The sequence below is a fragment of the Corapipo altera genome, unplaced genomic scaffold (assembly GCF_003945725.1).
Source record: "Corapipo altera isolate COAL_440 unplaced genomic scaffold, ASM394572v1 0, whole genome shotgun sequence".
Taxonomy (NCBI): domain Eukaryota; kingdom Metazoa; phylum Chordata; class Aves; order Passeriformes; family Pipridae; genus Corapipo; species Corapipo altera.
Genome location: NW_020884872.1, coordinates 83,750,332 through 83,774,831, shown reverse-complemented (window position 1 = coordinate 83,774,831; position 24,500 = coordinate 83,750,332). Strand labels below are relative to the sequence as shown.

Sequence of the window (24,500 nt, the reverse complement as noted above, 5' to 3'; positions counted from 1 at the left end):
GCCCCAGCTCAAATTCAGCAGCAAAACTGTCAGACTAAGAGAACAGATGTTCTCACCATACTGGTAAAATACTGTGGATTTAAAACATGAGGAAGATGTGAGTTACAGGAAGGGAAATTCTCCAACAGCAACAGCTGCAGAAAGAGTTCAGTATATGGAAAGACATCCCTGCTTTCCTGAAGATAACAATTAATGGAAAATAAAAGAAGCAAAGCTCCCAAATATTGTTTCAACCTATTGCAAGGCAAAGGTAGCCTGGAGACAAAGACACAGTGGCTGTACAGCAGCAATTGCTGCATGAATACTGATTAGCTGAGAACCAGCCGTGTGCTCTTCCCTGCCTGACAGTGCTTACAGCTCAACACCTGGAGACACAGTCTGAGCTCTCTTATCTCTGCTACCTTTCACTCACACCCAGAAATAGTAAGTGTCCCACCCAACAAACAGTAATTCCTTCTCTGGTTTCCTTATATCCACTGAGGAGGAAAAGGAGATATGGTCAAGGCTTGACTAAATAAACTACATCACAGCCCAGCAGATCCAGAAACTGCACATGCACAGAATGCAATTACCTGGGATAGACACAAGCCAAAAAGCAATTCTGAGGAGTAGCTCATGTGAAGGAATACAGTGGCTTTACTAGAAATTTTGATGACAAGCAGGAAGCAAGCATGTTTGCCAAGAACTATCAATAATACGATACTCATTACCTGTCTGCAGAGTCCTTACATCTTCGAGGTCTGCCTCACGGTCCCCTGGCGACGTTGAGTCAGTTAGTAGAACTTGCCTACCTACATCACTATTCTCACCAACAACACTATTCTCAGCTGACACTGCAGTCAAACCTCATGCTTGTAAAGTGCTTTGAAAATGGTATAAGCTAAATAAAATGTTTATCTGCCAACTGGTACATTTCAAGGACAAAAAAATAAAAAGTAGCAAAGAAAACTGAACCTTAGCATTGAATTTCCAGGCTAGAACTAAAATGTATTTCAGAATGCTAACGAGGGCTTTATCTAAGCATTAATCATGAAAAAGAATTATGCAGAATAGGGTCTTCCAATGAGGTACAGAGTGTTTAATGTTGCATGAATTTACTCAGTAAGTGTTCTGAGCAGAGAGGAAGGCACGGATGCAGAGCATCATCTCCTATAACAATGATTCTTGCGAGGTGGTTTGTGGAAGTGCACACAAAAGTTCAAAATCAGCACAGTGTATCTAAACCCCACCAATTACTCAAACGGCAGCAGTGCAGAAGGCACTCAGAGCTCCTGAGACAGCAGATGGAAATGGGTGCAGCCACAAGTTCAGCGAGCTGTTTGGAGCTGAAGCTGCACAGACTGTACAGCACTGTTTGAGAACAAAACCACTCTGTTTATAGGAAGAAGGCAGAGCTATTCTCTACTCCCCAGCTCATCATCAAATGTACACACACAATGTTGCTTGCTAGTTCATCTTTTGATGAGAGATTGAGTTTTAGATGTTTTGAGCCACCCACGTAAAGAAATACTCACATAAAATTAAAAAAAGGGGCAAGCATAGTCTCTTCACTCACCGAGGTCTCCTGAAAGCCAAACCATACTGCTGACATGCCAGCCCAACCGTTGGGGTATAAACAATGGGCATGAATCTCTCGATATCAGAGGTCAGCACTCGGTAAAAAAGCTTCTCATTCCTGTCTTGCAAGGCCATAAGGACAATATACCTTAAAAGTAAAATAAAATAGTTATATATCAGTATTTAAGGTTTTTAACAGTTTCACAAAAAGCAGTTGTTGGCTCACTCAGTATATACTCAGTTCTCCCAAGTCATGACACTCCTTGGTGCTAGATCATGAGCAGATACCTGGAGAAAAATGTCTCAGACAGCCTGGTCAGCTCCAACCATCCTCACTGACAGCTCACAAAGACTCAGTAGGGCTGGAAGTCAGACCTATGCATAACCTCATAATTTTGGAATTTCCATCAAAAGGTCAACAATATATAACTTGCAAGATCAACACAGGTATTTGTGATGCAGAAAAGCCAATGCAATTGCTCTACAGGTTAAGAGTCCTGTTGCCTCAGTCCCCAGATCAATGACAGCTGAGGGAGTTGGAGATGCAAACCCTACTGTCCCTCACAGCAGGAATCAAAGAGTATCTTCCATCAATAACCTGGATGAACAATACTGGATGCAATGGAAACTCAGGAACAGAAAGATTAGTCAATATATATCATTGCTTCCACTTTTTTTATTTTTTTCCTACCCATTGACAGGTTTTTTTATGTTCTTCCATCCAGTATTTTAGTTGAGTGTATTGATGAGTGTACAGACAGGTAAATGCAGTACATATGTTCACTCTACCTCCAGTGCTCTGGAACAGGAACTGCTTTTTTGTTGTGCACTTGTGCCCAAAGTATACCAGAGCTCTCCAGTAATGTAGTGGTAGAAAAAAGTAGTATCAGTGGACCTGCTGGAGCAGGTCCAGAGGAGGGTCACAAAGATGACCAAAGGGCTGGAGACCACCTCTCCTATGAAGACAGGCTGAGAGAGATGGGAGTTGTTCAGCCTGTAAAGGAAAGGCTCCGGGGAGACCGTTTAGCAGCCTTCCAGGACTTAAAGAGAGCCTAAAGAAAAGGTGGAGAGGGACTTTCTTATCAGGGCCTGTAGTGATAGGACAAGGGGTAATGGCTTCAAACAGAAAAAGGGTAGGTTTAGATTAGATATTAGGAAGAAATTCTTGATTGTGAGTGTGGTGAGGCACTTGCACAGGCTGCCCAGAGAAGCTAAGGATTCCCTGTCTCTGGAAGTGTTCAAGGCCGGGTTGGATGGGGCTTTGAACAACCTGGTCTAGTGGAAGATGTCCTTGCCCATGGCAGGGGGGTTGGAATGAGATGATCTTTAAGGTCCCTTCAGACCTAAATCATTCTGTGATTCTGCTTTGGGACTGGGATGGCATGTAACTGAGATGAAGGTGGACTAGACAGAATAAACATTCCTGCTGCTTGAGGGTATGGACAGTTGGAAAAAAGTGACTCTGAAGGAAACATGTGCCCTGAAGCAGGATCCTCAAGTCTTCCTTTACGCTTTAGGGAATTGAAAAGTAAAGGTAGAGGGAAGAGGAAATAAGACATTTTTGACATACTTGTCTAGATCATTAGATTTGCTTTCAAAGTTTTTCATCACACGGAGGACTTGGACATCTTGGCTCAGGAAACAAGGAGGAATGAGGCCATGAATTCCCAGCTGCAGCCTTTCTTCAAGTGTAAAAGCCATTCCCTGAGAAGAAAAAAGAAAGGCACATTCAAATGGCATGATATGCACTATCAGATAGGATATCCAAGAAGAAAGCAAGCAACAGCATGCAGTCCCTGAGGGTCTGGAGGCAGTCCTGCCTTGCAGAGACTGTGGGGCTCAGACTATCCAGACCCTATAGATTCTGGATTAGCAGTCCCAACAGCAGTAGAGCTTTGATGACTCACATTCTTTTGCCATTTGAATTTGGTTTGTCTCTATAGTGCATACAACTTAATAGTATATATATTCTTATGGTTTCTTTTGTTTTACGCTCTTCTTATATTACTTCAGTAGATCACACCTACTAGTTTCCATGGCCTTCCTGGAAGTTCAGTAATCATACTTCTTCACAAATCACATAATATGTTTAGAGTCATAGAATTATTTAGGTTGGAAAAGACCTTTAAGATCATCAAGTCCAACTGTTAACCCAAAACTGCCAATTCCACCACTAAACTATGTCCATAAGCACCACATCTACACATCTTTTAAACACCTCCAGGTATGGTGACTCTACCACTTTCCTGAGCAGCCTGTTCCAATGCTTGACAACAGTTTCCATGAAGAAATTTACCTAATATCCAATATAAACCTCTCTTGATGCAACTTGAGCCTCTTTCCTCTCATCCCGTCTATCTATCACTTGTCAACTTAGAGACCGACCCTCACCTTGCTACAACCTCCTTTCAGGTAGTTGTTGAGAGTGAGAAAGTCCTCCCTGAGTCTCTTTTTCTCCAGGTTAAACAACTCCAGCTCTCTCAGCCACTCCTCATCAGACTTGTTGTTCCAGACCCTTCACCAGTTCCATTGCCCTTCTCCGGACATGCTCCAGCACCTCAATGTCTTTCTTGGAGTGAGGAGCCCAGAACTGAACACAGGATTTGAGGTGCGGCCTCACCAGTGGCGAGTACAGGGGGACAATCACTGCCCTGGTCCTGCTGGTCACACTAATTCTGATACAGACCAGGATGCCATTGGCCTTGCAGGACCCAGCACTTTGTTGAACCTCAAACAATTCGCCTTGGTCCATCAATCCAGCCAGTGCAGATCCCTCTGCAGAGCTTTACTACTCTCCAGAACATCAATGTTCCTACCCAACTTGGTGTTGTCTACAAACTTAATGTAGGTGTCCTTGACTCCCTTGTCTAGATCATTGATAAAGATGTTAAACAGGACCGTCCCCAATCCTGAACCCTGGGGAACGCCACTTGTAACCAGCCATCAACTGGATGTAACTCCACTCACCATCACTCTCTGGGCCCAGCCATCCAGTCAGTTTTTTACCCAGCAAACAGAGAACCTGTCCAGGCCAGGGCAGCCATTTTCTCCAGGAGAATGCTGCGGGAGACAGTGTCAAAGGCTTTACTAAAGTCTAGGCAGATGACACCTAGAGCTTTTCCCTCACGCACTAAGCAGGTCAGTCTGCCATAGAAGGAGATCAGGTTGGTTAAGCAGGACCTGCCTTTCACAAACACTTGCTGGTTGGACCTGCACATGTCCTGCACATGTCACATGATGACTCTCAAGATGATCTAGTCAGGCTGACAGGTCTGTAGTTCTCTGGATCCTCCTTATGGCCCTTTTTGTAGATGGGTGTCACATTTGCTAATCTCCAGATAGCAAACATTTAGATTTGGATACTGAATAGTACACCCAACTCATCATCTTCTAGTTTGCCACCAGACACAGTATGTATTAATGGCAAATTATCAGTGCAGAAGACAGACATGACATGTAGGATGTTTTCTCAGTGCTCTTTATTTTTTTGAATGAAAGTAGCACATAAAGTGCCACACGTCTTATTAAGTCACTGACACTGGTCCACAGCTGGAGTCAAATGCTGGATTTTGTAGGATAACCCTGCTCTTACAGGACAATTTCTTCCTTCCTAGACAGAAGCCTGAGCATGTCCTGCTCCTGTGCATGCAGGGCCTGATGCTCCAGATGACTAGTGCTGGACTCAGCCCAATGAACAGCAATGGTAAATGCATTCTGCAGTCCGTGAAGAAGATTATAAAGTTCTTAATGGTATTTCTGCTATGCTGACAGCAGATTAGACAGCAGGATAGAAGAAAACATTTTCAGGAGTGTCTAAGGAGCTTAAATCCTAATGAAAACTTCACCCATAACTAACCAACTGATTCATATCTGGACAAACAGCTGGCAGTAAAATATTTAAAATCTGTAATTATTGAACTACATCTACTCAAGCACCCAGTCACATGCTTGACAAGATATAAATGAGCAGATTTATAGGTGCATAGTTGTTAAACTGCTATTTTCTACCATGGATTTAACACTTCTCTATGACAAATAACTGTTATTATCATTGCACAAGTAAAAAACGAGGACATATCTCAATGAACTTGGTTCACCCTCCCCTCCTGTTGCTCGTTCCTGTCCCTGTGCCATTCCAGTGGTTGTGCCAGCATGAGCATGTGTGCAGTCACATGGTTAATCAGCAAGAGGAAGTACCTAGCTTAGAAAGAACCATGTCACTTGATCTCAGAGCAGCTTCTCTGGCTGATGATACATCATAGATGGTTCTACAGACATTGGCAAACCTGAACACAGTCACTGGGGACATACGGCCCTGGGAACAAACCACTGGAAGAGACATTCACCTGTAAGTGGTGCAGATCCTGGTGAAAATGTTTGTCAAACCATCAGTGATGCCAAGGAATCTGTGCCAGGACAAAGGAAAGAACTGAAACTGATTCTCCTGTTTGTCAGCTCCATGCTTTGTACCTAGTGTGACACTCCTTTCATTAGTAAAATGTGCAGTAGTGCAAATTAAAAGAAAAAGCAAGTCTTCATATATTTCCGAAAAGTTATTCAGCCTCCAGGATATCTGAGAAGAAAACACCCTTATTTCACAAGCATTTTCATGGGATTTTTTCTGCTCTGTATCTGGATGGAAGCAAGTATTTTCAAAAATCTTTGCTCTAAGAATATGGCAGAGAGAAACTGTTCCCCTTCTAGTCAGCAGATGAGGAGTCATCTGGGAGGCGGGAGGTCGGGATTTTGTTGTCAAACCCAGAAAGAGCACTGAGGTCTCCATGGCTGTTGTTGAATGTTGTACCCAGGACATGGCTGGTTCTACTGAAGTGCTTGACATTTCTGACCCAAATTTCCTTCCTGAACACAAGAAACCTTCCCCCAAATGAATTTCATAGCAGAACTGGTACGTTCCCACAAGAGAAAGTTCGAATTTTTCTGAAACACCATGTCTGAATTAAAAATAAAAGGCAACACATTCTCATCACAAAACTTGTAATCATTTGCATTCTCCAGGCTGGAGACTTCTGATACCAGACTAAGATCAACATTGGACATCAGCTCTGCATCGTTGTTTGGCTTTACATTGTCAATATTGTATCACGTCAGGGAAAATACAGCTACTGTGAATGTCAAATTTTATCTGTAATGAATGGGGTGAAAAAAGGATATAATTTCAAGCCATTTATTTCCTGTGACCTTTGAATATGGAGGACAGATAAAGGTAGACAGAAATATTTGGCATAAATACTCCACTTGCTTGTCTAGAGAGAGTCACATCACAGGCTGGTTGATCAGGGTCTCTGACCTGACTCCTGTTCATCCCCTAAAACAGAAAGGAAGCTCAGCAAACACAGTAAACCAGTGGCGGTTACTCTTCTGAAAGAGATAGAAAAGGCAGAAACACTGTCTCCTAGTCACTGCTGCATCCAACCACTGAAAATCTTCTTGTGGCATTTCTTCAATAGGAAAATAAAGCCTTTCAGTGATTTTCCACTCACTAAAACAGTGAAAAGTTTCAATATTTTGTCAGATGATCACACAACCAATATGAGAAAAACTTTCTTCATTTCAGCTCATTTTTATTGAAAGTAATACCATGACGCCTTACAGAAACAGCAGTCTGCATGGCCACTATAGTAATCCACTCATTGGTTTTCTGGTGGGTTGGGCTCTGCCTGAATGATGTTTCCAATCATCCCACAAGATCAGGAGCATCCATCTTCCCTTTACCAAGGGGCAGTGAGAAAGCTGTAATGGAATTTCCTGGAAGACCTTATGGCAGCCTTCCAGCACCTAAAGGGGCTACAAGAAAGCTGGAGAGGGAGTTTTGACAAGGGCACATCAAATGGACAGTACAAGGGGTAATGGCTTCAAACTGAAAGAGGGTAGGTATTAGGAAGAAATTCTTTACTCAGAGGGTGGTGAGACACTGGCACGGGTTGCCTGCAGAAGTGGTGGCTGCCCCATCCCTGGAAGTGTTTAAGGCCAGATCCTGGTTGGATGGGGCTCTAAGCCACTTGTTCTAGTGGAAGATGTCCCTGCCCATTGCAGGGGTGTTGGAACACGATGATCTTTAAGGTCCCCTTTCCAACACAAACCATGAATTACAGCTTCCATGAAGGTTAAGCACTTGTAGTCAGGCACTTGCCCTTCAGTTCCCCTGGGGATTTACCCATTCACCCTCTCTTTGGAGGGGAGATCACCAGTCTGGAAAGTGTTCAGCCTATTCCCAGTGTGCTGGGAAACCTCTTGATGTTGTATTGGCAATTAATGTAATGATGTGTAAGACTGAAGATGATCAAAATGGAATATTTTGTGCACACCTTGGGCACAACTCTGCTCAGTGTTCAATTTCAAGTTTTTAGATCTGCATAGTGCCAGGACTACAATCTCCAGTGCCAACTCACTGTTTCAAGACACAGCAAATGCAAGTCCCTGAACTTGAATTTTAAGCAATCTGGAGATCTATGTGCACGAATGCATGTTTTTGGATTGTGATAGGAGCTTAAACTGCTTAAACACAACCACAGTTGTTCTGTTAACAAGGGTAAGTACAGCAATAGTCACACATCTTTAAATCACAGCAGCTCTGCAGTTATTGCATCTGAATGAGCTATACCAGTGATAAGCATCTTCATACTGGAACAATTGCAAACATGTTATGAGGAAGTTGCTGCCTTCACAACCAGTTAAATCTTCAAAGCACTTTTCAGAGCTGGTGCATTATACAGTGGCTCTGTGGCAGGGTTAGGAGCAGAATAGAAATTGCCAGCTCTAACATTAAGGCTGATTTCTGAAGTTCCTGTGAAGGCCTAGGAGTAGGACCCCTGGGTGAAGTGGTTATATCCTGTGAAACAGCACAGCATGAAATGAATTTGGAAACACAGTCTGCTCCAGATCAAAAGCTGGACTTCATTGAGGTATTGCTATGTTTAAGATTAAAGCTTTTAGGATTGGAATTTTTTTCTTAAGACTGCCTGAAAGCCATATTGTACCACTCTTTTTCTGGTCTTGAAGGGTTTAATGACTAGATGATGAGCCACAGTCCTGCAGAGCTAAAGCCAGATGCTCCAATTCAATTTTAAATGTGTCTGAAATGAGTTGGCATGGAGAGGGTAGATGCTATGTCACTACCCAAAAACAAAGGCACAAATATCAGCTACCCCCAGGGCTTCACGCTACGTAGGGGCTAAGTTTTGTTCTGGAAAAGGCTTACTGCAAAGAACCTCAAATGCTTCTATTTTCTTATCACTGACAGCACCAAGCCTGTCATGTAGCTGTTATGTAGCAGGTCTCTGCAGCTCAAGCCCATAATTCACTTATTTTGGAAACTGAAGGGTAAAGTCAATTCACAGATAACAATTAGTTTTATCATCACTCTCCAGCAGTGAGAAGGGGGTGTTTCACTCAGAGCTGAATACAAGCAGGAGGGATGCTAGTATGGTTTGGGTTTATAATTTAGTTGTTATAGATCATTCTATATCAGGTGGGAACAAAGACACAAATGACAGTTCGTACAGTATCAGAAAACTGTTTTTAAGGTAATGGGTGTTTAATCTGCCTTGGTTAGTGCAGAACACCCAGAATCCACTGTGGCTCAGACAATCTCCATCTCCTCAGCATCTTTTTGGAGCAACACCTTGGCTTACTGCATCTATACATATCCCTGTACTCTAGAGAATAACAAGCAGCCACAGCACAGGGAGGGCTGTGGGACTTCTTGGATGGCCAGAACAAGGAGGTTATGCAGTTTGTACAGTTCCAGGCCATTTCCCTCTCTGATGCCGGGACTCCAGCTGCAGTTCTTAGCCAACCTTTGGGACCACATTCCTTGTCCACTGAAAGCTCATCTGGCAATCTCTGAGCTGAGTAAACAAGCAAACATTTCCAACCTTTTGGAAACAGTCCCTGGAACTGGGAACTTCCTAGTTTGGTAAGAGCAGAGTACTGGAAGGGCATGCAGGGGAAATACAGACACACAGGGATCACCACTGCAGGCTGCAAATTAATCCACTTCTCCTTTATCGCTAATATGTTAACAGCCTGTCTAGGAAGACCTAATAGTTGGGAAACTTAATAACCTTATTCCATACAGGTTTTTCCTTTAATGTGTTTTCCATAGATATTTTCATCTGTCCAATTTTATGGTTGGGATGTACTTTGACTATCTGCAAGCATAAGGGGTCAGCAGCAGAAGCTAAAGTAATCCCCACTGAGACTGCCCACAGGAACTGGGGAGCAGAGAACAATGGCAGAAAACATCGATTTTCTATACTGAGAAAAATTTTTCTACAAAGATCAGATCCTACTGTGGCCTCCTTGGCCCCAGCTGACTTGATAACCCTCTTCATAGTGCTCCTTCTCAGCTACTCAAGCTTCTCTTGCTAGTGTGGACGGACTGACACAGGCCCTGTCCTGCACTTCATCCTGCCCTGGAAAAGCTGTATTGAAAATATTATTTGAATCAAAAGCGGGAAGGAGGGACATCAGAGAGGCAATCCTTTATCTTCTCATTGTAAATGTCTTGTAGCTTTATATTAACTTTAATTCATATGTGTTTGTGCTCCTAAGCTTGGAAGAAACACAAACTCGTGATGCTTTGGGGCATGGGGAAGACATCTCTGAAACCTGAAAAGAAGAATCCCCACTGCACCTTCTCAGCAGTTATTGCTGGGCAAACCTTTTTTTGACTGTGATTTACAAACTCTTCTCACAGTGTCTATTCCTCTTTCTGAGTTCACAGGCACCAGCTGAAAAATCCCACACTCTTGGCCATCCCCTTTGTTACAAAATGATATAATAGTAGATTTGTAATCCTTTCATATCATTCTTCCTTCCTCTCCTACAGAGCCTGGGAACAGTGTGAAAACCTCCAAGACAAAGATAATTAAGCAACTCAACTTCATGTTTGTTTTAGTTCCTGGGGAACCATCTTTAGTGAGGTCCACTAGTTCAATTACAACACAAGTTGTCCCTACTATTAATGAGGTTTTACCAGTAACTCTTTTGTTTTGTGCAAGTAACTTCGTTTCACTGGATTACAGGGACATATTTCCATTATTCTTCTTAGTGACTTTTGACTTACACCAACATCAGACTGAGTAGAACTGGAATATGACAAAGCTCCTGTGCCAGAGGGACACGATCCTGCACAGTTTACCTCAAAGGAGTAAATGCTTTCATGATGAGGACATTCCTGATGGGCCTGTGACAGGCAAGATGGGACAGGGTCCCAGGCAAGAAGCAGCAAAGCCACACTGCTACAGGAGGTTTACTTCAATAAACAAAATTCACAAGACAAATGTCCCCAGGGAGTTATTCATTAATCCATAGGAAGAACTGCAGTGCTGAACTCCTCAAGCCCTGCACTGTGATTTCAGACTGCAGGGGTACAGCTCTATACCAAATTTAATAGAGAACTCATTACGATTTCCCACAGTTTGTCAGCCTCCAGGGCAGCATTCTGTCTTCCATATGAAAAAATAAATCTATAAGCTCAAGACTGTATGTGTTTTGTTTGCAAACAAGATTCTGTTGCATTGAGAAAAACAGATTTTTAAAGATAAACTGAGACAAACTTCCCCAAAGAACAGCTGTTTTGGCAGACTGGTTTTGTGAAGGATCTATGAATTTTGCAGAGGGTTAAAAATAGCATCATTGCTCTATTGACAGGAAAGGTGAAAACAGACTGTTAATGCCAAGTTAGAGGTGAAAAGATACAGCTGTGTATTTTTAAAGAAACTTGTATTTTGGACAAAATTCAACACCTTGCTTCTTCCCACAAAAGCAATATTAAGATTCTCATAGAATTCTAGCCAAGATAACGGGAATACTTCTTTGGTTCTACGGAGAAATAGGTGAGCCTTACATTTCTTTTGATTTTGACTAGATTCACAAGTGTCTTTACATGCATGAAGTGTCTAAATACAAGCTTCATGTCTTTTGGTAAAGGAGAAGAGTAAAATCAGTGCATAGAGAACAGGATTAGCCATACTACAGGAAAATTAGGTGTCATGGGAAGAAAACCCAGAGAAATCCTGAGAAATTATTAGGAGTAATAGAGCAGCACAGAATCCCAAATGGGGTGGGACATACGGTGCATGTGTACATGCAAACAACAGAGCAAAAGACTACTCCTGCCTGGATGAACCTAAATCATGAAGCACTTGCTGGTTTCCTCCTCACGTACAGCAAAGTATCTGGTAGACAAGGGAGGCCTGATGGAGCACGCAGTAATGAGGACATAGGATTTGGGTTACAGCCAAGTGCATGGGCAGAATCCTGAGGCAAACCCCAAATTCTCAGCCCCCTATCAAAAATACCCCATGTGAATCTGGCACACAGATTCCGGTGGACTGGCTTTCCTGAATCCAAAGAAAATGAAGACTCCCTGCTGTCTCCTCTACATTATTCCCAGTCTCCACAAGTAATTCCACATCAGTTTTACAGCTATGACTGTCACACCTTTTCATGCCAATTAGTTAAGTGAAATGAGCTAGTCCAGGATAGACATGAGAAGCTCAGTCCACATGGCTACATCTCAGTTGTGGGGGATGCTATTCTTTCACCTTGTGAGGAAAGGGGCAGGGTAAAATCAGTTTCTGCAGGAGGTTTGCCAAGCACAAAACCCAGTACTTCTGCCAGAGTATGGCAATTTCTGTGGTGTTGCAGACACACATTTCTCCCCAGTATGATGTTGCCACTAGACAGGAAGAATTCAGCATAAATTACAATGCTTGCTTTCCTAAGCATACGAAAACCAGCCTCCATCATCAATTTGAACAAGAAAGTATGCCTGAGAAGAAAGATCAAGGCAATTTTAAGGTTTAAATGTGATCCAAAACATTAAGAGAATACAGTTTTAAAAGCCAGTTTTACAATGTCTGGAAACTTCTCCCATTGTACATGCAGCTGATCATGTGAATTGTGGTTGCATATAATTTGGGTTTGGTGCTATAGAGAGCACTAATTTCCTTTTGAGGTTCCAGCAAATTACATAAAATGAGGCTTGTGCACTTACTGCTTGCACGCAAACTGAACCATGATGTGGGTTTGGAGGATGGGAGCCTCTCTGAAATTTGTATCTCATTTGCTATTGCCACCCCAGAAAATGGGGTTGCTCCAAATGTAGGTCGGAGCTGGATTACAGTTCATGGGTTATTTCTGGTGGCTGTATTTGGTTAAACGTGACTGAAAAGTACTAGCTCAATCACAGAACTAGCTGTTTCACAAGAAAATTGCTTGGATGGAAGCTTAATCTGAATGAAACCAAGAATAATTTTGTTACTGACTTTACCAGAGATGTTTTCTCCAGTACTATTCATATGTCCTTGTATGCTGCCTCTACCAAAGCTCTGTAGAAAGGAATCATTATCAGCAGCTTCTTGAGCAGTACCAGATGTTCTTTGCACATCCTCATCAAATCCAGGACAAGTAGGCTTGGCTCCTGAACCACAATTTTGATCTAACATATGCCTACTTCAGAGCATTTGAGATGTTTACAAAATATTCAGATACTCTCTTGGATAAAGAATTCTAGAGAAAGGCAATGTTTTCTTTTAAAAATTAGGAACACAAGAAATAAACAAGGCTCTAAATAAGAAATTTGTCATCTTAGTAAAACAAATCTGCAAGAAAAAGCCCCACTAAACTCTCCTCCAATGATACAACCACCATTGGAAGGCAATTAAACATGCAGGTAAACACAGAGCATCTCGCAGGAAATCTGTGTGAGCTTCCATTTCCCTTTTGAGTAATTTGCACAACTTTTGTTTTTCCCTTGCTGCTTCTGCAGTTCATCTGCACAGTGAGGTCTTTAACGAACTTCAATCTAGACAGTTTATGCTGGGGCTCAACAGAGAAACTGCACTGCAGTGCCCACTGGCACTGTAGCACACCAGCTGAGAAGCATACAGCACTCTCAAGAGTGTCCAGCTTCCCTTTGGAAGGCAACAGGAGATCTTTGTGCTGTCCTCATTTGGCAACTCACCTTAGAGTTTAGCTGTGCTTTGCACCACGATGAAATTTTTCTTCCCAATTCTCAGCATTCCACAGGTTTTGTCACGCAAAGCATTAAGCAACTTGCTTCCTCCTCTTTACTCCAGCATTTCTACAGCTGCATTTCACAAAACCCCTTTTTAACACTGACAGGTAGCTAAGGCTGTATACACACACACACACACAGAGACGCATATCTCCATCTGTATACACACACACACACATATACATATATATATATACACACTTAGCATCAACACATGTCCTTTTCCAATCCAGCCTCCAGCCAGCCCTAAGATGATCTCCATGCTGACCTTAGGGCTGTCGTTTTGCCAAGCACATGTTCTTCCTAAGCACATGTGGATCGGTCATCTAACTGTCCAAACTACTTTTGGCATCACCGGGAGAGTAGCTAGCCTACGATGACTACCTTCTGACCCGTCCCATTGTCTGAATACTTTACTTCAAACTTTTTCTTCCTTTTTAATGCAGAGAGGATAAAAAGATGATGTATGAAGTGCTCCCATACATGCAGTCTGACCTTTCATGTCTCCAGCTCTCATCACCTTTGCGTGCACTCACCCTGCTATCTTTGACTGCTGTCAACTCGATTTGAGCTGTTGCTGAATTGTACGCAGTTGATGCACAGCACTCGGCACGCTTGGCCCCAGTACCGGAGCATCTGGACTGCAATTTGTACAACAACACAAATACAAAATGATACATCCTTTCTATCAAACCTCCCCTCCAGGACCTCTAAATACTCTTCCAATGATATAGTCCTTTAATTTTCCACTTTCTTTGCTCCTCAAAATTTCAGTCCTATCGTTTCCATACGGTGTGAGTAGACTACGTCCAAATACTCCAGGCGACCAAATACCACTAGTTTCATACAAGTGCTTTAATTTTTATCACTTTCTTGAGATTGAGCTTAACTGCTTTGAGTTTCAAAAGCACATGCTGTACTAGAAAGATATTTACACTAGACTATAAATCAAATAACTAATAAAGCTCCTGAGATTTTTCCAAAAAAAGTTAAAAAATGAAACTCCCATCCTCCTCTTCCAACTGTTTTAAATCAAGGACAGTATGAAAAAGTTATCCAAGTTCAGAATGAAAAAAAAGTACAATTACTCTGAGATGAAATTTAAATATTAAAACCCTTTTGATTTCTTGAGCTGTTTGACAAACATTTCTGTGAAACAGCAATTGCAGCAAGATGTTATGAAATATTTATGTCAGTTTGTAACATGCGTGACCACATTAGTCAAGACAGCTGAACTGTTCATTACTGCTAGGAAGCTCTAAATCACCCCTTTGGCAAACTTTCACATGAGTTTCGAAATAAACCGGTTCAGTTCTTGATTCCATTAGATGCTATAGCTTAAAATGCAAATAATATTATTCTTGGCATGCCTGTTGCCTGTTCACCTCGGTACAATTACTTCAGCCTCTCCTAGCTTGGATGAGTATTATCTGAGGCCAACGGAGCAGCTTCCTTCCTCCAGCAGAACGTCTGTTCTTCTGTAACTGAAACAATTTGGCTAAATGACACAAAGATGAAGTGTGACTGCAGTAAGGGTAACAAACAGAGTCCAGGCTCTTTGAATACACAAGTGTTATCCCAAAATAATTTGATATATGGATGATGAAGCAAAGGCAATGGCTAAAGCATTGATTTCACTCGTGCATCTCTGTTTTTCAGGAGACACCAACTGATGTACCAAACCTTGAAACCTGCTGTTCAAAGTTGGGTTTCAACTTAATAATACCTGCCTTGCTAAAAAGGGATGTCACAGTGTGGGGAGCATTGGAGGCAGAGCCAGAGGTCTGCAAATACTGGGAAGGCTGATGTGATTTTCACTTACGACCTGCTGTGAAAGACCTGTATGCAGGGCATATCTTTGGGAATAGACCCCTCAAACTCAGGTTTGAGTCCAAGGTTTTGATTCTCCTCTGCCTGGCACCACAGTCATGAAGCAACATGAGAGCAAGGCAAATGTAAAATGATTTTTAACTTCTCAGTGTTTGAAATAAATGAAGGTCTGGATATTTAGAGCTGGAAACTTAGATGGATGCATCTACTGACATTTAAAAATAGAAAGGGCACTTATAGAAAAGATGAGGACAGACTTTTTAGTAGGGCCTGTTGTGATAGGACCAGGAGTAATGGTTTTACACTGAAAGAGCATAGGTTTAGATTGGACAAAAAGAAAATTTTTTTTAAAAATAATATTCATATTTTTTACAAGGGCGCATAGTGATAGGGCAAGGGGGAATGGCTTCAAACTGAAAGAGGGCAGGGTTAGATTAGACACTAGGATGAATTCTTTACTGTGAGGGTGGCGAAACACTGTAAGAAGTTGCCCAGAGAAGCTGTGGATGCCCCTACCTTGGAAATATTCAAGGGCTGAAAAGGGATGTCACAGTGTGGGGAGCATTGGAGGCATGTTGGATGAGGCTTTGAGCAACATCATCTAATGAGTGTCATCCTAGCCCATGGCAGGGCGTTTGAATTAGATGATCTTTAAGGTCCCTTCCAATACAATCCATGAGTCTCTATTCTGGGGAAAACAAGGCTATAATTTAACATCAGTATGATTTTTTCAGTTGTCAATGGCTATATGGAGTTCTGTCACATACAGCACCTTCCTCTCAGGGTTAAAACTCAGAAAAAAGAAGTTATCACACTACCTATAAAATCCTGAAGTTGTAGGTTACCATTATGTTTAGTATTGAACAAAACCTAAAAAGTCACATTCTGCTTTATTATCCCTCACAGTACAAGCACATTTTTCAGAGTATGTGTCCAAAAGGCATATCTTGTGTATGTTCAAAAAACCTTTGTCTTCTGTCCCATCAGTACACAGAAGTGCTGACTTTACTAGGTCTGTCATTAACAAACATCACATACTTTCTGGCAGTGTCTCTGCCTTGCTGCCACACAGCAGCATCCCTTCCAAACCCAGGAGAAGAGGTCGGCAGTTTTGACTGACTGAACCTGTACTGATGATGATGAACTTAAGGATGGTCTCAGAGGGAAGTCAACTCTGAAGCTAAAGGCACCCTAGGGAGTTACTGAGCAGTTATTTAAGAATGTGCATACAACTGCATCAGCAGCCTCTTCAATAAACAAAAGTCCATGAGCACTAAAGATGGAATCCCAGTCCTGATACCTGTGTGGGCCAACAGAGAGGGATTTTTTGGTGCAGCTCCCTAATACTATGCAACGGTCAGGAGGAAGCCAATGGGATACTTCAGCCACCACAGCAGGGTCATGCACTGCCCCAGGAGCTGACTCGGCTCCTCCAGGGCCCAAAGGGAGCTCCTAGAGAGTCACTTGGGCAATGGCATTTCCAAGCTCAATTGCATATCCATTCCTAAAGCAGTTTCTACTGCATTATCACAACACAGATGCAGCTTGCTCATTCTCTCTCTCTTCTGATTTTGTTTAACAGAAAACGCAAAACAGTTACGTTATCACAGAGGTGATAACAAATGGCAGATTATCTCATGGCAGTTGCTATTTCCAGGATGTGTCACCCAGAGCTTTTCAAGAACGTCAGTGATCATTGTGTTTGGGCTGCAGTAGTGACACACTGTCATCGTATTTCCTCTGATGACTTCCTGAAGCAGGGTTTTTGTTTTTTCTAGCTGATATTAGATGTGTGCATGCCAGAAGCTAAGGAAATGAATCCCATTAGTGCCAAACCTGCAGGATGAACCAAACAGCTACTTCAGCACACAGTAAAGAAAACCTGCCTAAAATTTGATAATTTTCACAGTTTTTAGTAGTTTGTTATTAGTACTTTCATGAAAGCATTCTGTGCACAAATTATGTCAGTGATAAATATAGAGGATCCTTCAGTCAGTTCCTACACATTTCTTGTCCTAGGCTGTGTTAGGCAACTTGTTGCATACTAATTTGAAAATCACAAAAAAACTCCAGCTGGCACAGAGTGGCTACCTGCTCCCTCTGGGAACAGTGGCTGTTGTGAGTCCACCAGCCTCCTCTTCAAGTGTATACACCGGTTTCCACCTTGGCTCTTGCTTTTTAAAGAAATCAATCTTTGAAGTCCCTTCCAACCCAATCCATACTATGATTCAATGGACTGATTCCTTGGTTACAGAGATTGAGTTCTAACTTAGAGCTTGATCTCTGAATCACCTCAGCATCTTGTCTGCTGAGACAGGGCACATGCCACATACCACACATATACCCTGTGTAAATTGTCTGCAAGCTGCATACATGCTGTCAAGGATATCTAGCTCTGGAAGAGGTTTTCAGGGAATGTCAAGTAGATCCTGGGTGTGACCTTATGAAACATCCAAAAGCCCTTCCCTTCAGCAACTGTACCCCTCACAATTCTAAACTACCTTTTATTCCTAAAGCCCTGTCAACTCAACCCTTCAAAAACACAAAGCAGAATGGAGAGCCAAACCACAGAGGGAGTCTGGACTCCCCAAAGGAAGGCAGGCAGCATCTTTGTGTCTGAGTCCCAGGATATGTGATGACTGATATGAAGTCTAAAGATGAGCAACTAGGAGGATCTAAAAACAAAAGCACCGAGTTAATCCTTCTGCTCGAATAACTTTTAAAAATGAAAACTTCAAAGACAATTTCAGAAGTTTGTCTGAAAGCCATCTCTTCTGCCCTAGGCTTGCTGATTAGTTCTGAGCCTAACATAGGCCTTCACTCAGCAGCAGGCTAGGCTGAAAATTATCAAGTCAGCTTTAGGTCTGGTAAAATCATACCCTGTATGTACTGAAATGGAAAGCAAAGTAGACTAAGCTTCCTTCGTTCCTTAGTCAGAGAGTTTGGCTTAGCACTCAGCGTAGCTCTTCTTTCCAGCTTAAGACAAATTGGACACCAGTAGTTAAACCCTGGCTCCAGCGAATTACACAGCAAAACTCATGTTGAATCTAGAGGAGATCAGACATGGTAAGTCTTTGGAATTCATTTGCTAGACAAAAACATAAATGTAAACAATGACAATTATTCCATTATTATTAAAAAATAAAACCCCCTTTAAGTGAAAGCTGAAGCAATGGCAAGACATACCAAGGTTAAACATATTAAATCTGCGACATACTGTGAGGAGCAGTGAGTAGGACTCAATGATCCTTATGGTCCCTTCCAACTTCAGAGATTCTATGATTCTATGATATTATAGATTTCAGGTTTTTAAAATAAATACAGTTTCTGTAGCAAAAGAAATGTTATATTATTAGGCTACATTTCTTGGAAGGAAAATTCATGCTTTTTAATTCACATAGAATCAGCAAAGTCCAGTATCAGATACAGGATATAACAAATGCCAATGAAGTGTACTCTTTAAAATATAAATCCTTTAATTTCTGGTACTCTGATATGCCTCAACTTAGTGTCTTTGGACTTGAATTTAGCTCGAAGGTACAATATTTTCTTTCCATTTGGGTTAGCCACAAAGTTGGAAAACCAACTCATATTTGAAAAAGGAGAAGCGGTTTTCCTTCTCCATTTTTTTACAAAAAAACCCCTCATGAAAACAGAGTAATACTTTCCAGGAGTATTTAGGTACTTGTAGATGCATAAATACATCTACTTGGACTATCAAAGATATATTAATAAAATACGTCTCTAATAAGAAACAACAGATTCTTTATTGACTATATTTTATTTATTTTATGAATTTACTTTTCTCATTATCCTAAGAGGGGCTGGGTATAGACACACACGCACACAAAAAAAGCAAAAAAAAAAGGGCCATTAAAAATGTTTCTAAAAAAGAGCTCTAATTTCTAGCCAAATAGCCCTAATATAAAGTCAGAATAAAAGCACCTGGAAAAGGAAAAAAAGGAGAACGTGTATGAATGGATCTAGACAAGCTATCTGGCTGCTCAACCAAAAACAATGTCTTGGGGCTGGCTTCTGATAACAAGAACTTGCTTACAGACAAATATGTGCAGAAGCATTGTCAGCCAAGGAGAAAGAACATCAAGGAAAATAAAGACAAAATACAAAACAAGGTTTCCTGCTGGTTAAATGTCAGGCCATCCTACTCCAGTGAGCCAGTACTTCCCTCCAGATCATTTACTCCAGCTGGATGCTGTTTCCGCACCACAGTTGTAACAGGTGAGTTGCTTCCACTACCAGGGTTCACTTTATTGTGGGGGTTACATGAGTTTTTCTAGATGTACATTTTGTTGGACAACCAAGTTCCTTGTCTTCTAATTTTGAGGCCTCCTCTGCAATTTCCAAGGCTCAGAGCATCCCAGCATATTAAAAGGATGTGCACGTGTGTGGCATTTATTGTTTTGCTAATGAGAGAGTCCAGAATCACTGGGGGGTTAGTGTCCTAGCAAAAGGACTTAAGATAAAATAGCATTTTATCTCAAAAAGAGCCTCTATCAGTTGATTTCTTCTATTTAACCATGAACAAAGAAAAAGAAAAAGAAAAGATAAAAGTAAATACACAACACATTTTTCACATGGAGCCATAGAATTGTATCTTTTCTGATTTTTTTTTTTTGTTTGTTTGTTTGCTTAGAGGAAGAGGAAATAATGATGTGCAGACATTAAACTGTACGGAGGAGACAGACACATTCTGTTAGCGTGGTTTTGTCAGCAAACATTTGATTACTTGGAGCTTTCTTTCGAGCCTGGAGCAGAGCCAGGTGGTGCCTATTGATTGCACTGAAAGAAGAGAAACACGGTGGAAGTCAGTCACCAGAAGAGACCTTTTTTTTGCTTCTGCTTTGCCAAGTTGCTTGACAAGGTGGTTCATGGAAACAGCTTCTTTTCATCAGTTACAATGCAATTCTTTCAGTCTCTTTCTCAGCTTAGCCTTATTGTCAGCCCCTTACACGGGCCAGTGCTGAGTTCTGCAATGAAGTCACCATAGAAATGACATGATGAGCATGTACTGACCTCCCAACTGTGTTTCCTGGTCCCGAAATAAATTTGAGCTCAGTTATTACGGTGCCTCTGATTTAATAATTGGCTTTTGGGAGACACTCAAATGCTTCAAATAGAATCTTTTCTTAGGGTCAAATCCTTTCCCTATTGTAGCCTACGGGAATTCTGCCACTGGACTTTAATGAGACAACAATTTGGCCATTAATCCATGAAAATTTGCTACTCTAGTTCACACTGCCCTCCCATTTAGGACCCTGTTGTTCAATTCACTCTGAACCAGCTTGTTTTCACTTTCAAGATAATTGTGCAGACCAAAGAGCAATTCAAACAACAAATTCAGCAAGAGCAGGCATTAGCTGCATTAACTGTATGGTTGCTGGCTAGACACTGCCAAACCCCACTGCAGAATCTTCCCAAACCTGCTAACAGTCACTAAGTCACTGAAAATATAGAAGTGTCTTCCCCCTCATTTCAACAAATAGACAACTAAAGACCTATAAACAAGGGGTTTCTATGGTGCACAGCCTGGGACCATGAATGTCTTTCACCTCCAAGAGCAGGAGTTCATTCTTTAGGTCAGGGAACACCAAGGATCAAATTAAAGTATGTCAGGGCTCACGCTAATGGGACCATACTTTAGGGCAGACCTTCCAAATTGCCTCTTGCACATCCTGACTGACTTCTATAAGCTCCTATCTATCATAAAACACTGCATTTTTGTAGCCTTGTTTGAGTTGTAGCTCACTGAAAATCTTCCACCAAGATACAAATGTTGGTTTAGAAATGTCCTTACATTGTTTGCTGTTTAGCAGATGTGCACTTGTGCTCTCAACCACTCTTCACCAGCATGCTTAGAGAAGCAATTCATTGGCTCGTCGGGTTTGTAGATTAAACACCAGTGATACAGAAAATACAGCAGATTTTCAGAGGTGACCAAGGTCACAGTAACTCCTCCTAATTTTAAGTTTGCTAGCAAACTTTTCCTACCTCGGCAACTGCTCATCGCTCTTGTTCACAGCTAATTCTAAGTTATACTCTTGGACTTCATTCCTATGACACTTTGCAACACCTAGAGAAATACCTTTATAAATATAATGGCAGATTTCTCTGCGTGGAAGAGGGTTGAATAAGAGAATATCCAGGTTTCTGCATCTCTGGTTAATAAAACAAAATTTCTCTCCTGTTGCCTCTCATCAATACTGTTTAAGTGGTCTGGCACGCTCTGAAAATGCACAAGGGTACTATTATGTACAGGCACTAGGTACAGCAGGTTTCACTGGAGTGTAACTGATTTGTTTCAGATGAAGGGATGCTGTTAACCACGACTGTGAATATAATCGCTTTGTTGATTTCCACATTCTTGTCATTGTTGGCCTGGCTACTGCAAGAACAAGCCGGTGAGGAATTCCCTAATGCTGGGTAAAAAAAAGAAAAGGAAAAAAAAAAAAAAGGAAGTCTTCAGGTCAAACCAGGAGTTCATCCAGAAGTACCCACACCAGAGGCAATACACTCCCTTTTTTAGCCCAGAAACAACTGCAGAAAGAGAAACCCTCCAGGTGAGGAGGAATTGGGACCTTTCCATATGGTCAAAACACTGAGGTGCCACCTCCAAGCAAGCTCTGGGATATACAACATCTGATTCTGTCACACATGGCAGGAGGCTCAGAAGCCCTTAGCTGACTTTCAAGTACTAGCTGTTGCTTGAAGCCTGTCCTTTCACAAAGCACAGCTCTGCTCCTGATGCTTTGCCGTTGTAGCATGTCCTGTGCTACTAAGTTTGTGGGAAAGCCCCTAAATGCCAACCAAGATCAGAGCTGGGTGCTCCCACCACAGCGTAAAGAAAGCCACAGTTATCACGCAGGGTCTTGGCGGTTCTGGATTCAGCTCCCTCACCTCTCACAGGCTCAGAGCCACCCTGGAGTCTGGTGTCACCTCTGGCCTCCAACAAAGACTGATGTCTGCCTGTGCCAGATACTATACACACACAGGGTACATAGGTTCTGATCTAAAGCTTCTTGAGCAGCACAGCAGTGGGAGTGGGAATGTTATAGGGAAGGTTTTGCAAAGGTGTAACTGAGGAAGTGTGGTAGTCCATGAGTGCTGAGTATCCAGGTGACCTTAACCTCTACTGCCATTTCACACTAGATTTCTAATCCCGATTCTTTGGATTTTTGCTAATTTTGTCTCTCTCATGGAAAATTCCCCTGTATACCCTTCATCATCTGACTTAATTGTTTTACAAACACCAGAAATGAAGGCCTCCTGATTTTACAAAGGCTTTGGACATGCTTTTTCCTTCATTTGACATGTAATATCAAGTGCATACATAATTCTTTATAGGCTGGGAGTCCTAGGCTTGCTTTCTTACCTTTTAACTTATCTCCTTCATAGTTATTACCTAAATTTGAGGTTTACTGTATTATTCATTTCTCAGTAAAACTCCTTTGAAAATAAGGAGAAAAGGTAGTATTTTGAACATTTTACTTGGTCTAAGTAATTAACCAACATAAATTCTCTTATGAAAAAAAACAAACCAAACAAAAAAAACCACCATGGTGAGACACAGCCCTTTATAGAAACAGCCTGGTAGCACTCAGTATTGACAACTACACTTGCAGGCATTGCTTAACAGGAGCACAGGAGCACATAAGCTCAATGCGCTCCAGGTACTAGGAGATGACTGTGAGTTGCAGACTGACTGAAAGAATGGCAGCGCATTTCATTTCAATAAATGTTAAAGTTTTGTTCTGGACTACAAACAAACCCTCAAAAACATTCATATTATAATAGCCGTTGTCATATCACAGCCTTACGGTCTAAAGCACACTGTAAAAAAAGAAATAAGATCAAAACAAAGCAATAAAAGAAATGGGCTCCGTCCCAAAGAGACAACCAGTAAAGAGAGGCAGAAGTCAGCAGAGGAGTAGTACTGATTAGTATGATGAGCTTCATCCTCAGCTCAAGCCTCACAGTACTCTCAGCACACCCACTGCCAAGTCAATAAGTCAGCTCAAAAATATTTGTTATGTTAAAGTAATTCTCTGTGCAAGTCGTTTTAGTGTAGGATGACATTCATCTCAGAGGTAAAACACAGAGGATCTTTGCCTGAATTCTTATTGTGAGTGACATGAAGAAAAAACCCTCGCCATAGGACACCGATTTATTGCCTATGGCTCCATTGAAGTGTGTGCATAGAAAATCAAGCTACTCCCTTGGAGCTGCATGACACCCAGCTGGGCCGCCGTGCAAATGAGGAGCTCACAGTGCCAGCTTTGGCAGCCACCAGGCCTGCTGTGGACAGACGTGGCTAAGCAGGACAATCATGCTGTAGCATAACAGACAGCCAAGGGATGCTTCCTCTGAGGGGCTATACTGAGAGCAGACACTATGGATCTATACAGCAGAGAAGAAAAGAGAGTGTGTTGTTCTTTGTAAAAACAAGAAAGACTGAGCAAGAGATGCTCCAAATTTCTGCCTTACTTCATGTAATTGGGATGCATTACCAGCTGCAGGAGGCATGTAACCAGCATAAATTACTGCATCATTAACTACTTAATAGGCAACAGTTGCCCTCAGAATTAATTGTGTGAGCCAGGAAAGGCAAAATAAAAGTAGATAATGACTTGTATGAGATGTTTTCCTTCTAATACCACTCAGTAGCAGCATTAGACCACCTCCATTGAGGACAACATGGATCTGGAGGCTGTAAGGAGAAGTTTATACAGACAGCTCCTAGTAATATTCCATTGCCAGGGACATTGTATTTGAGTCCTATTACATTCTTTCACATATTTTGTGAATACACCACTGATCCTACAAATCTGACATGCAGTAAATGGTAAGTTACAGATTAACTTATTTCCCCAATAGCTCACTTTCCATATACATTTTACTGCGAATGCAAAGGTACTTCAGCTTTCCAACACAGCTGCCATGCAAAGTTCACAAGCTGAATTTCGTAGTCTGTGTCTGAAATGTGTAAAATTACTTTTCGGTTTTACTGCACCAAAGGGAAGTTTTTCCAGACTGCAGAACTGCAGCCAAA

At 41.7% G+C, this 24,500-nt stretch overlaps 1 protein-coding gene across 3 annotated transcripts in view; it reads right to left on the bottom strand.

Moving 5' to 3' along the window:
- Nucleotides 1-24,500, bottom strand: part of ME3 (malic enzyme 3) — a 117,749-nt gene that overhangs the window by 49,436 nt on the left and 43,813 nt on the right. For all 3 annotated transcript variants that reach the window (XM_027655689.1, XM_027655606.1, XM_027655773.1), the window contains exons 2-3: nt 3,128-3,261; nt 1,556-1,705 (exon numbers count right to left, since the gene is read on the bottom strand). In XM_027655689.1, the coding sequence (XP_027511490.1) occupies nt 1,556-1,705; nt 3,128-3,261 (284 nt within the window). The remainder of the gene's footprint in view (nt 1-1,555; nt 1,706-3,127; nt 3,262-24,500) is intronic.